The following is a 14,048-nucleotide window of genomic DNA, read 5'->3' on the forward strand; positions in this document are numbered from 1 at the left end:
AAGGGATTATAGCAGGCATGTCACAGTTCCAGGCCCCCAGCATTGTATGGGAATTACTCATGAGCAGTGAGCTGGGCACCCTTGGTGACAATACACTGGGAACAGAGCAAGGACATATACCAACAAGGGGATTTACTGTAGCACAGGTGACATGGGAACAACACTGCTTAATGGGAACACGTGGGCATATGCCACAAGTCTACCACAGCCACTAAATCTGAGTACATTGTTTGCTGGAGGCCTGTAGAAGCGTGATGGGAGGGTTGGACCAAGTAGGAAAATACAGAATTAACAGCTGTTAACTTGGTTTCAGTGTGGCCTATGGCCCCATTTGTCTCTCAGTTCCCAGTACTCATCCTGTTGGCTAAACCCACACGTGAAACTGCGAGGTCGGACTGCGTCCACATCACATAACTCTTGGATTATTTGTAGTGTGTATGTAATAGAGATTAAGCTGGAATGATTGGATAGAAGGATGGAAAGAGTGAATGATTTTTTAGTTTTAAATTAATGAAAATACAGTTTGCCAGGCAGTGGGATTAGAAAAATAACTCCAATGAGCTTTCAGTAGACACTTTATTAAGTTATTTTACACCCTGTTATTGGCTGTGTTTACACAATCTGTATACATCTTTTTTTTTTCTGACTGTCCATGTCAGATTTGCACATTCACACTGATGTCAAAGCCTCTGAAGTAGCATACAGATGCAGTGCTCATTTCCTGGCACTAGCTAGGTTTCCATCCAATTGGCGAGAGATTTTCATGCGAATATTCTAAAATCCGCGTAAACAAAAATGACGAATTTTCCATCAAATAGACTTGTTCGCTGATAAAAAATCATCGCGTCATGTCATTGTGCACACAAAATGTACTTTTTCGCGTAAATGTTTATGAACCGAATAATCTCTAGCCAACAGCTCGCAGATAGTGCGTGTAGACTAGTCTTCATTATGGATTATAGTTAAAAACGAGAATATTTGTAAAACGGAAGTCATGCATAAATCATCATGTCACCAGAATAAGACCCTCGATTTTTATTTGAAGGGAGCATCAAGATCACCGTACGTGCACTTTTTCCACCCTGTGAATTTTATCCTTAATTATTTCATCTGTAGCCTATAACCTGCATGGTTTTGCAAATCGTAGTGGGAGGACCACACACCATATCATCGCTTGACTCCAAGTTTACCTCGATATGATGGTTATTATATCAATATTTTTGCGCATATAGGCTTTTCCACCGCCATTAAAACAAATATCTGCATTTTATACAATTTTACCAAAACGTCATGTTTTGTGATCACCTGTTGTGATTTTTTTTTTACATGGTATGACTTTACTCTCACAAAAACTGTGGATGGAAACAAGTGTTCCTGGGTAGTTTTGTGGTAACGGCTGGTCATGTAATTAAACAAAAACACTTCCGAGGTCCAAACCATAGAGATCCTATTAAATGATTATAATTCCACGGTCCAGACTGAGGTCGCATATGGAGCACTAAAATTTTATCAGGATTGAGATCCACATATGGATGTAGTTCATATCTGAACTCAAAATATCAGATTCCATGGGGTTTTTTTCTGTTTACACATTAGGGAAAGATCAGATATACAGTACCTGATGATAATACCTGATAATACCGAAAACTGTGAATATTGTTTCCCTCCAAGTCAGTTCTTTAGTAGAACTGAGGTAAACCGTGTTTTTGCGGAGTTTGATGTCCTTTCCAATTCCATGTGGGAAGCTAGGATGGTTAGTCAAGGACAGTTGTTGCTGCTGCCAAAAGCATTTCAGTGTTGTGTTTACTTTTAACAGATGTGGGGTGGATTTAGGACCATACCAGAGAACTCTTCCAAGACACACAAATGCACAGGGGAAGTATTAAGTGTTCCTCTGCTACATACACTGAGTATAAAAAAAAACATTAAGGACACCTGCTCTTTCCATGACATAGACTGACCAGCTGAAAGCTTTGATCCCTTATTGATGTCACTTGTTAAATCCACTTCAGTCAGTGTAGATGAAAGGTTAAAGGTGGATTTTTGAGTCTTGAGACAATTGAGACGGCTTGTGTATGTGTGCCACTCAGAGGGTGAATGAGCAAGACAAAAGATTTAAGTGCCTTTCAACGGGTTTAGGTAGTAGATGCCAGGCACAGCGGTTTGTGTCAAGAAATGCAACACTGCTGGGTTTTTCAAGCTCAACAGTTTCCTGTGTGTATCACAAATGGTCTACCACCCAAAGGACATCCAGCCAACTTGACACAACTGTGGGAAGCATTGGGGTCAACATGGGCCAGCATCCCTGTGGAACACTTTCGACCTTGTAGAGTCCGTCCCAACGAATTGAGGCTGTTCTGAGGGCAAAGGGAGGTCCTCAGAACCTTTTATACAAAAGCCTTAGGACAGTAACTTTTTAACATTACATTTTGAAGAGAATCTTTTGGACAGTCTCAATACCTTTTGGACAGTAACATGGTTTAAGCCGTAATAAAACACCATAAAACTTCATTGTGTTGTTACTTTTATCTTCATGTTCAATTCATACAGTATATTCCTCACACACCAAATACAATATTTACAATTATACAAAAAAAGGTTACCTCAGTAAACAATTTAGACAACAATTTATACATTAATCATCACAAAAATGTAGACAACCAAATGCCTTTCTGCAAGGCATACACCGTAAATACATTTAAAATAACATGAATTTCAGATTTTTTTTTCTCCAAAAGTACAGGTGCTATTACAGTGTTAATTTCCAGTATCCTCTCTGAGGAAATTCCAGTTCAATCTGAATGTATTGTTTATGTGTCCTGAGTAGTCTCAGGGTGTTCCCTGTGTCTTCAGATCAGCTAGTCTCTTCATCAGGGACAAAGACAAACTTCCTCTGTGGAACTTCCACCTGCAATTAAAAAAAACAACAACGATTTCTGTTAAATAAAACAGGAATGTTCTTATGCTAGGTTCCTCGAAAACAAAAGATTCCATTTTGTGATTCTGCGATTGCAACATTGTTTGCAAAATCAACAATTCCCTACATATTATGCAAGGGCTTGCAAATTTGATCAATCACCGCACTATTACCGCATATATATGTCAAATCACCGTAATATTACTGCATAAAACTGTCTGATAACCACACTACAAAAAAGGGCTCACAAAAAATTCAACCAATCACCACACTTTTACAGCATAAAGTTAAGCCACATGTCAACAAATGTTTTCCCCGCCAGCGCATTTTCGCGATAAATTGTGCAAAACTCATCATAAAATGTCAGAAATGCAGTAGCAGTATTGAACATTTTTGACCACAAATATTACAAAAATTACTTTGCACTTTCCCTATTTACTCTTTGTTGTCAGAGTTCGTTCTGGCACTGTGAGGCAACACTCCCGTTTCCTTTATCGTAGCAGCCGTCCAACAGTCCTATTTATAACTCCAGTTAAGTGGCAGGCATTCACAGACTCTAGACCCTAGCCTTCTGAGGGCAACCAGGATTTGCCACAGTAACAACATAACAAGCAGTTACCACACATTAATGGGCCCACAGAAACATTAGAGACTAGACTACTCCACTGCTCCTTTCTCCTTCTTTCTCTCAATCTCTTTCTTTTTATCCCCCTCTCTCCATATCTCTCTCTCCTCTATCTCGCTCTCTCTCACACACACACACAGCCTGTGTTAGGGACTTCAACCATGACTTGTGTTGTGTTTGGCTTTGTTCAGACGTAACACAGCGCTTGACGATGGAAAGGTGTCATATGATCAGCGTCCATCGTAATATAACATGTCAACCACAGGAGATGACTCAGATAGCGATGTTCCTCTGTCACCTGTCTAAATCAGACTGACCTCGGAGGTATGTGTTCCCTTTGACTGTAAGAACGCACCCTAAGGTTCTCAAAGCACAACCTTATTTATCTTAGACTGTTTAGACCAGATTCTTTCTCTCAGACATTTTATATGAGTTGTCTTTGACATTTTCCATGATGACATAATGTCTCAGTCTGCTGGCTATGTCACACAAAGAGACATTTTTCCAGATGGAAACATGTTAATTAGTTTCCAGGGCTATTAGGCCGGTGGTGAAGAATTGGGGCATATAGTGTCTGTCCAGGAATACCCAGCCCAGGATACAGCTGGAATAGACTCCACGTTGGTAAGGGCCAATTGTTTTTCCTAGCCATGGGACCAGACCACAAAAGAACTCTGGGCCCTAATGATGATGTATGTGACTATGAACACTCATAGGTGGTGTCTCACCAGCTGACCATCTTTAACCCTTAAACTCTTGTTAACTCTCATTGGCTGTGCATGTACATGCACGCACATGCACGCACACACACACACACACAATCTCACCTTTCTGAGGGAGCGAACACTAGCTTTGCGGATGGAGTCCATGAGCTGGTCGTGTGAGGAGCGCAGTGGAGTGGATGGCCTGCTGTACTCCTGTTCTCTGTTCTCTGCCACTGGCCGCAGAGCATTCTTCAGCTCCTTCAAGATACTGTTGGTATCTTTCAAACCTTTCTTCCCCTTCTTCCCCTTCCCTTTCCCTTGCTTCTTAACGACCTCCTCGTGGAGCCTGATCACCTCCGCTATCTTCCTAGTCGGCTTCTTCTTCTCTGCCGGGGGCTGGCAGGGCAGTGGAGGGGGTGGGGGAGGAGGTGGAGGAGGCGGCGGCGGGGGAGCAGGAGGGGTCTGTTTCTTGGGGAGTTTGGGGGATTGCCAAGGAGACACCCGCGGGGAACCATAGGGCGAAGAACCCGGAGTGCCCTTCAACAGAGCGGTCGTACGGGGGTTAACGGCCCCCTCTGGCCCCGCCTGCTGGTTCTGTCTCTGCTCCTGCAGGCGTTTCTGTCTCTGACGGTCCATGTTACGGGTCAGGATGCCTGTCATGCTCATCCGGGGGCCTGGCAGGTGGAACTGGTAACCCAGCTTGATCAGGGTGTGGTTCTCCCTCAGAACCTTCACCATCTCCATCTCCACCTGACAGACAGACAGACAGACAGACAGACAGACAGACAGACAGACAGAAAGGGAGAGAGAGAGAGAGAAAGGGAGAGAGAGGGGGTGGGTGGGGGTGGGGGGGGGGGGGGGGGATCGTGAGATTGTGCTTTTACCATTGCCTGAAAATGTGTGTTGAGCAGCAGCATCAAGATTGAATACCAAGTCCAGACTGACTGACCTGTCCCCCACACATGTGTCTCTGGTTATGGAAGCGTAGCTCGGTCAGGGTGCTATTGCTAGGCAGAGCCTGGACCATGGCCAGAACCCCTTTCCCTGTCACATAGTTGGACTCGATGTTCAGGCTGATGATGGAGGTGTTTTCGCACAGCGTCTTGGCAATGGCCAGCGCAACGGGGTCGTCAGCATGCGTGTTGGCCAGGCTAAAGACACGCACGTGTGTGTTGGAGCGCAGTGCCTCAGCGAACTGGATTAGAATGTCCTGTGAGATGTCCTCGATGTTGTTGAGGTTGATCTCTTTGAGCTCAGGGTCGTTATTAAGGACTCTTTCCAGGGCCTCGTCGACAACTATTGGGTTACCGTCGGTGTTGGGGTCAAGTGGAGGTGGGGGCGGGGTTTGTCTCATAGGCTCCACCCTTGGGGGTCTCAGGAGGCTAGGGGAGGAGATGACAACTGACAGCGGTGATGGAGGACCAGAATCCTTTGGGGTCGCTGATTTAGGCCTCTTCTCTTCTGGCTCCTCTTCATCCTCCTCTTCATCCTCCTCATCCTCTGTTTCAGCTTCCTCTTCCTCACTCTCCTCCTCCTCTTCTTCTTCCTTCTCCTCTTCCTCTTCATAATCTTTATTTTCTTTCTTGTTCTCGTTATCCTTCTCCTCTGCTTCGCTGTTGCTTTCTGTCACGCATTCTTCCTCACTCTTTTCGGCATCATCATCGTCATCCTGTTTAGACATAAGGTGTAAATCTCTCATTAATCTGACTCAGACACATGGCCATGTTCTCTTTTAACTGTATTATGTCTAAAGTTAGACCTAAACGGGATGTAAGATTAGCATTTTTTTTGTGTGAAGGTCCTAACTGGTTCTCCATTTTACCAGAAAGTGATCATTATTGAATAATGAAGCTTCTTAATTGGTCAAACGTAATTTAAGGTTATCCATAAAGATCTGAGAGTAGCAAGCTAGCTGAGTTCAGACTCTCTCCTGATCACTGACCTGTTTGGGGCTGCTGGCTTCCCCTCTCTCATCCTCCAGTATCCTCTTGGTCTCCTTCTCCCAGTACTTCAACAGAGAGTCTCTACTGAAGGTGCCAGTGGGGGTCTTCTCCGTCTGGTCTCTCTGTCTCAGGCCGATGGGCACGTTGGCATCAGGGTCTATGTCTGCCAGCTCCATCTCCAGCTCTGCTAGCTCCTCTGGGCTGAGAGAAGCCAGTAGTTCATCCTCATCCACATCCTCATACTTACTCAACTCCCGACGGTACCCAAAACTGTTCATTGCTGAAGAGGTTGGCCTCTGGGCTGGACTCCAGGTAGATGGGCTATGCGTGCCGTACGGGTCCGATCAGGGTGGGATCTTTCTGGGATAGGTTTCCGGTCAGAGTGGAGTCTTTCTGGAGATGTGGGTCCAGTCAAGTTCAGTCTCAGCCTGATCTGTTTGTCCTCTACTGCTTCAGTGAGAACAGTACCAGTGGTGTGTGTGCAAGGGGCCTAGCTGGGGTGTCTGTGTCGGTGGTGTGTGTGTTGAGTGTGTGTGTGAGTGTGTGTCCTGTTCTCCTCTCTTCTAATCTCTCCAGCTGCTGCAGAGGCCTTAAGAGAGGGATCAGTGGAGTGCAACAAAGCGTTGGACCATGATGCACAGTGCTTTTTTGGGAGGCGCTGCTCAGAGAGATAGACTAGAGCCACAAAAAGCATGTGAGCTCAGAGAGCAGAGCGGCCCTGGTCAGGCCTGTCAGCGGATCCCAGCAGCAGCCACATTGTTGGTGGCCAAAAAAAGCCCAACCGGACCCAAGAGAGACAGAGAGAGAGTCATGGAGGCACATAACAACAAGCAGAAACACAGCGGCCAACATACAGAGACACATAGCAACATTAAACATCACACACAGAGAAACCTCACAGACATAGAAAGACATTCAGACTCAGAGACACACAGAGACACACACCATGGCATAAACGTTGTCTCAAATAGTACACTTTACCCTAGGCGGCTCTGTTCAAATGTAGTGTACTGCAGAAGGAATAGGGTGTAATTTCAGATATGCCTCTAGTAAGGACCAGAGTGGTTGTTGATCTGATAGGCAACAGAGTGAAGTAGGCCATATTGAAATTGTCACTTTTCAAGTGTCCACTCAACATTGCTGTGTGACACCACTGGCCATCCCGTGGGATTAAGTACTAAAGGTAACATGGTTTCTAAGGTAACATGTTTCTATGGAGCAGACTACTATGGCAATAACGTGGAAGTAGAGCTGTATCTTTTAGTGGGCTTTCATTTAGAACAATGGTTCCTGAAATACTGGGAATAACAATAGACGTTGCGTCAGTGGGCTTATTTAAAAGAGGGTTATGTTATCATTTTAGGCTTGTCAGAGTAGAGTGGAGGAGCTTTTCTGAGAGCTGGCAGACAAGGCAGTGGGATGTTCTCTATCTCTCTCTGCTATTCACTGCTGGCTTTGGGTTTTTAATCAGACCTCTTTGTACATCACCACTCTGTCTGACTGAATGAAAAATTGTATTTAGTTGGAGAACAAAAAAACGGTCTGTTTATCTATGGAGCTTTGTAGAAGCTCTTCCGTTCTGTCAGTCTAAATCTTCTAATGACCCCGAGTGATAATAGTCTGGCTAACACCTAACTCTCAAAGTCCTCCTGACTTCAAAGTCAGGAATGGCTCTTTGAAGTTGTGGGCACAATGCGTTGATAATGAAGGGGGCTGTGCTTTTACTGGTTGTTTCACCTCTGTGTCTTTCTCACTCAAACACCCATATGCACAGCCAGACACAGGCCCAGAGCGCCGTCCCCCTCCCATTACAACGGTTGGATTTTCCAATCCAAACAAAGAGGTCTCAATCCCAGAGGGAAAAAAAACACATTTGAGTGAACCAATCAAACCCGTCGCTCAATTTCTGAGCGAATACTGCATTAACAAACGGCCTCCTTTGCAGACTAGTGTGTCACAGCTCTCCCTGCTCTGGGTCACGTGGGTTGCGTCAGCCAGGCTAGGGTGATAACTCTCTTTGGGTCAAGGGCTTGTTGTTGTAGGTGGCTAATTCCAGATATTCAAAATAGGTTTGACGTGTGTAGATGCATGATGTGTGCATACTGTTTCAGGCAATGGGAAATGATGTGGAGCCTATGATACCTTTCTGTACATCTATTTCTACCGTAAATTCCGGACTATAAGCTGCAACTTTTTTCCTAGGCTTTGAACCTCGCGGCTTAAACAATGACGGGGCTAATATATGGATTTTTCCGCTTTCAATTTTTCTTTCTTAAAAAAAAAGACATTCTGTGACGTGTTCAGTTTTTTGGCGGCATGAAGCTTTCATTAGACCAATGAAATTGCCGAACGGGTTAAGGTCAAACAACTTTTTTGTTTACTGTTTAGATTAAATCGAGCGCTCGCAAACTTCCCATCATTCTGATTACGGTAGTCATTTTGTCACCCTCATCATGGCAAAGACACGGAGAAATGCATATGATGCAGCTTTCAAGTTGAAGGTGATTGATCTGGCTGTTGGAAAAGGAAATAGAGCTGCTGCACGGGACCTTGGTCTTAATGAGTCGATGATAAGACGTTGGAAACAGCAGCGTGAGGAATTGACTCAGTGCAAAAAGACAACTAAAGCTTACTGCTAATTTTTGTTGTTGTTGTTGTTACAAGCCGTGTTTCGTTAAAGCCTATTTATTTTTGTTACAAGCCGTGTTTCGTTAAAGCCTATTTATTTTTGTTTATTTTTGTTACAAGCCGTGTTTCGTTAAAGCCTATTTATTTTTGTTACAAGCCGTGTTTCGTTAAAGCCTATTTATTTTTGTTACAAGCCGTGTTTCGTTAAAGCCTATTTATTTTTGTTTATTTTTGTTACAAGCCGTGTTTCGTTAAAGCCTATTTATTTTTGTTACAAGCCGTGTTTCGTTAAAGCCTGTTTATTTTTGTTACAAGCCGTGTTTCGTTAAAGCCTATTTATTTTTGTTACAAGCCGTGTTTCGTTAAAGCCTATTTATTTTTGTTACAAGCCGTGTTTCGTTAAAGCCTATTTATTTTTGTTACAAGCCGTGTTTCGTTAAAGCCTGTGTAAAGTTAATTTGTTTCAATGTACCGGTAGGCACCTGCGGCTTATAGACATGTGCGGTTTATTTATGTTCAAAATATATTTATTTTTTTAATTCAGTGGGTGCGGCTTATATTCAGGTGCGCTTAATAGTCCGGAAATTACGGTATGTACAGCAGAATTGTGTGTCCAATACATTTTTCCCTTGGGGATAATAAAGTTTATTGAATTGTGTAATGACACACAGAGAGGGGCTACTGTGAGTGAGGAGGATGGAGGATGGGCTTTAGGTCAACGTGGTGTCAGGGAAATTCATATTATTCCGTATGTAAATCTGTGACACTCCATTTAGTGTGACGTGTTACGTAACATTAGGTTACAGACCCATTATGAATGGAATAGCGGTCGTACAAATCTTACAAATTAGAGGATGTATAGTGTCATCCCACTGGGCACACAATGTCATTTCAACGTGGATAATTGGGTAATATTTGGTTGAGACGTTGATCAATGAGATTACAATTTATATTCACCCAATCAAAAGGACCGCAAAAGTCTCCTGAGTGGTGCAGTGGTCTAAGGCGCTGCATTTCAGTGCTAGCTGTGCCACTAGAGATCCTGGTACGAGTCCAGGCTCTGCCGGCTGCGACCGGGAGACCCATGGGGCGACGCAGGGAACGACGCAGGGAACACTTAAACAACACAATGTAACTCCAAGTCAATCACACTTCTGTGAAATCAAACTGTCCACTTAGGAAGCAACACTGATTGACAATAAATTTCGCATGCTGTTGTGCAAATGGAATAGACAACAGGTGGAAATTATAGGCAACTAGCAAGACACCCCCAATAAAGGAGTGGTTCTGCAGGTGGGGACCACAGAGCACTTCTCAGTTCCTATGCTTCCTGGCTGATGTTTTGGTCACTTTTGAATGCTGGCGGTGCTTTCACTCTAGTGGTAGCATGAGACGGAGTCTACAACCCACACAAGTGGCTCAGGTAGTGCAGCTCATCCAGGATGGCATATCAATGCGAGCTGTGGCAAGAAGGTTTGCTGTGTCTGTCAGCGTAGTGTCCAGAGCATGGAGGCGCTACCAGGAGACAGGCCAGTACATCAGGAGACGTGGAGGAGGCCGTAGGAGGGCAACAACCCAGCAGTAGGACCGCTACCTCCGCCTTTGTGCAAGGAGGAGCAGGAGAAGCACTGCCAGAGCCCTGCAAAATGTCCTCCAGCAGGCCACAAATGTGCATGTGTCTGCTCAAACGGTCAGAAACAGACTCCATGAGGGTGGTATGAGGGCCCGACGTCCACAGGTGGGGGTTGTGCTTACAGCCCAACACCGTGCAGGACGTTGGAATTTGCCGAGAACACCAAGAATGGCAAATTCGCCACTGGCGCCCTGTGCTCTTCACAGATGAAGCAGGTTCACACTGAGCACGTGACAGACGTGACAGAGTCTGGAGACGCCGTGGAGAACGTTCTGCTGCCTGCAACATCCTCCAGCATGACCGGTTTGGCGGTGGGTCGGTCATGGTGTGGGGTGGCATTTCTTTGGGGGGCCGCACAGCCCTCCATGTGCTCGCCAGAGGTAGCCTGACTGCCATTAGGTACCGAGATGAGATCCTCAGACCCCTTGTGAGACCATATGCTGGTGCGGTTGGCCCTGGGTTCCTCCTAATGCAAGACAATGCTAGACCTCATGTGGCTGGAGGGTGTCAGCAGTTCCTGCAAGAGGTAGGCATTGATGCTATGGACTGGCCCGCCCGTTCCCCAGACCTGAATCCAATTGAGCACATCTGGGACATCATGTCTCGCTCCATCGACCAACGCCACGTTGCACCACAGACTGTCCAGGAGTTGGCGGATGCTTTAGTCCAGGTCTGGGAGGAGATCCCTCAGGAGATCATCTGCCACCTCATCAGGAGCATGCCCAGGCGTTGTAGGGAGGTCATACAGGCACGTGGAGGCCACACACACTACTGAGCCTCATTTTGACTTGTTTTAAGGACATTACATCAAAGTTAGATCAGCCTGTAGTGTGGTGTTTCACTTTAATTTTGAGTATGACTCCAAATCCAGACCTCCATGGGTTGATAAATTGGATTTCCATTGATTATTTTTGTGTGGTTTTGTTGTCAGCACATTCAACTATGTAAAGGAAAAAGAATTTAATAAGATTATTTCTTTCATTCAGATCTAGGATGTGTTGTTTAACTGTTCCCTTTATTTTTTTGAGCAGTATATTATCACTGTGCAACATCTAATAGCAGAACCAAATTACCTGGATTGCAGTTGAAATTACATTAAAAGTGCATGGTGCATGTGATAAATGCCGTTCGAGATTCTGCACCGGTTATTACAGCAATTTTGAAGATCTTCACAGTCCTGCGACAACCTATTCATGCTACTGTATCTTGAACATGCATGCTCTTTATGATTACATAAGTAGACATTTATAGTAACAGTAACCTTAAAATGTGGCCATGGATGTGTTACTCATTTTAAGGTTGAATGTTACATTAGTTTGTAAGATAGTCTGAACTTTAGGCTATTTACTGTATTAAAAGTAATATTGAATTGTGTTTGGTTTGCAACGCAACCAAATATCAACATTTGAAAGAGATGTTTCTGCTTGGATAGTTCCATCTGTACAACTGAAACACTGTATCAAAATGGCGCCGGAGAAGAAGGCAGACATTTTACGTGCCCCCAACCGACTGTGTTTTTAGTTGGTTTATTTGCGTTGTTTGTAACTTATTTTTTTACTTATTTTGTTCATAATGTTGCTGCTACCATCTCTTATTTCTGAAAATAACTTCTGGACCTCAGGACTGCGATTACTCACCACGGACTAGCAGAATCCTTTTTTTTCTTTAACGAGTCTGATGAGCCCGACATGAACGATATACTGCTTTCGTGGGAACAGGCCCAGATCCCCGTGATTTGCATGAAGAGGAGGCAGGGAAAAAGGGGCCGGAGGGCGGGCTGCCTTCTGAGAATTCGTAGGCGATCGAATAAACCCCCACTTCCTTCCATTCTCCTAGCAAACGTGCAATCTTTGGACAATAAAACAGAGGACCTACGCGGAAGATTAAACTTCCGACGAGACATTCAAAACTGTAATGCTTCACAGAGTCATGGCTGAACGACGACACTATCAATGTACAGTTGGCCGGTTATACACTTCACCGGCAGGCTAGAACAGCGGCGTTTGGTAAGACAAGGTGCAGCGGACTATGTATTTTTGTAAATAACAGCAGGTGCACGATATCTAAGGAAGTCTCAAGCTATTTCTCGCCTGAGGTAGAGTATCTCATGATAAACTGCAGACCACACTGTCTACCAAGAGAGTTTTAATCTGTATTTTTCGTAGCTGTTTACATACCACCACAGTCAGAGGTTGGCACTAAGACAGCATTGAATGAGCTGTATTCCGCCATAAGCAAACAAGAAAACACTCACCCAGAGGTGACCTTTAAACAGGGCAAAATTCATAAGGCTGCAGGGCCAGACAGATTACCAGGACGTGCACTGCGAGCATGCGCTGACCAACTGGCAAGTGTTTTCACTGACATTTTCAACCTCTCCCTGTCTGAGTCTGTAATACCAACATGTTTCAAGCAGACCACCATAGTGCCTGTGCCCAAGAACACTAAGGTAACCTGACTAAATGACAACCGAACTGTAGCACTCACGTCTGTAGCCATGAAGTGCTTTGAAAGGCTGGTCATGGCTCACATCAACACCATTATCCCAGAAACCCTAGACCCACTCCAATTTGCATACCACCCCAACAGATGCACAGATGATGCGATCTCTATTGCACTATACACTGCCCTTTCCCACCTGGACAAAAGGAACACCTATGTGAGAATGCTATTCATTGACTACAGCTCAGCTTTCAACACCATAGTGCCCTCAAAGCTCATCAATAAGCTAAGGACCCTGGGACTCAGCACCTCCCTCTGCAACTGAATCCTGAACTTCCTGACGGGCCGCCCCCAGGTGGTAAGGGTAGGTAACAACACATCCGCCATGCTGATCCTCAACACAGGGGCATTGCACCTGTTGTATTCGGCGCATGTGACTAATAACATTTGATTTGATTTGACTCTGGCCTTAATTCCAGTTTGTCTACAAATGAATAAGATACATTTTGGATTCACGTCTCCATCTCAACCAAAAATCACACTTAAAGAATAGGACTAAATCAAATCATATCATACTTTAAATGCACTTTAAATATGGATTTAGTGCTATTGCTTTTACTTAGATTTTTTGGTTGAGATGGAGACGTGAGTCCAACATATCAATTATTCATTTGTAGACAAACTGGAATTAAAGCCTGACTAATTCAGTGGCACAGATGAAACTATCCAAGCAAAATATACATCTCCTTCAAATATTGATATTTGGTTGCGTTGACAGCCAAACACATTTCAATACCACTACATTTCAAATCAACCAGAGCTTGAAATGCTAGGCCTATTGAATTGTCTATTTTTTGTTTAATTCTGGGTTGAATTGAAACAATAGCAGTTGATGACTGCAAATGCTATATAGGCCTAAATAGCTACTAGCTACCATTTTGTATTTGTTATTTTTAAGTAACACTGCATAATCCATAACCCCCGAGGGGACATTGAGTGACATTGTGACAAAGATCTTGAAAGAAAAGGAGGGGAGAAAAACAGAATGGACTGTCAAGTTATCCTACTGTTTTGACCGAACAAATGTCAATGAAAAGCATCACTAATGATCTATGAGTGATAAAGTATGGTTACATTTCCTTTGCTCTGTTAAACC

The 14,048-nt window shown here is 44.2% G+C and overlaps 1 protein-coding gene across 1 annotated transcript; it reads right to left on the reverse strand.

The window, feature by feature from the left end:
* Positions 1–2,511: 2,511 nt before the first annotated feature.
* On the reverse strand, positions 2,512–8,924 carry LOC106609198 (leiomodin-2). The gene is made up of 4 exons (XM_014207715.3): positions 6,189–8,924; positions 5,196–5,915; positions 4,370–4,996; positions 2,512–2,908 (listed from the first exon to the last, which is right to left on the reverse strand). Exons 1-4 carry the CDS (start codon positions 6,465–6,467, stop codon positions 2,855–2,857), a joined length of 1,680 nt encoding a protein of 559 aa, XP_014063190.1. The 5' UTR covers positions 6,468–8,924; the 3' UTR covers positions 2,512–2,854.
* Positions 8,925–14,048: the final 5,124 nt, after the last annotated feature.

This window comes from Salmo salar, chromosome 07 (assembly GCF_965601325.2).
Source record: "Salmo salar chromosome 07, fSalSal1, whole genome shotgun sequence".
Taxonomy (NCBI): Eukaryota; Metazoa; Chordata; class Actinopteri; order Salmoniformes; family Salmonidae; genus Salmo; species Salmo salar.

Coding starts and splice junctions, on each gene's coding strand:
- LOC106609198 (XM_014207715.3), bottom strand. CDS start 6,467: ATGAACAGTTTTGGGTACCGTCGGGAGTTGAGTAAGTATGAGGATGTG. Junction 5,916..6,188: donor AAGCCAGCAGCCCCAAACAG/GTCAGTGATCAG, acceptor ATGTCTAAACAG/GATGACGATGATGATGCCGA. Junction 2,909..4,369: donor GTGTTCGCTCCCTCAGAAAG/GTGAGATTGTGT, acceptor TTTTAATTGCAG/GTGGAAGTTCCACAGAGGAA.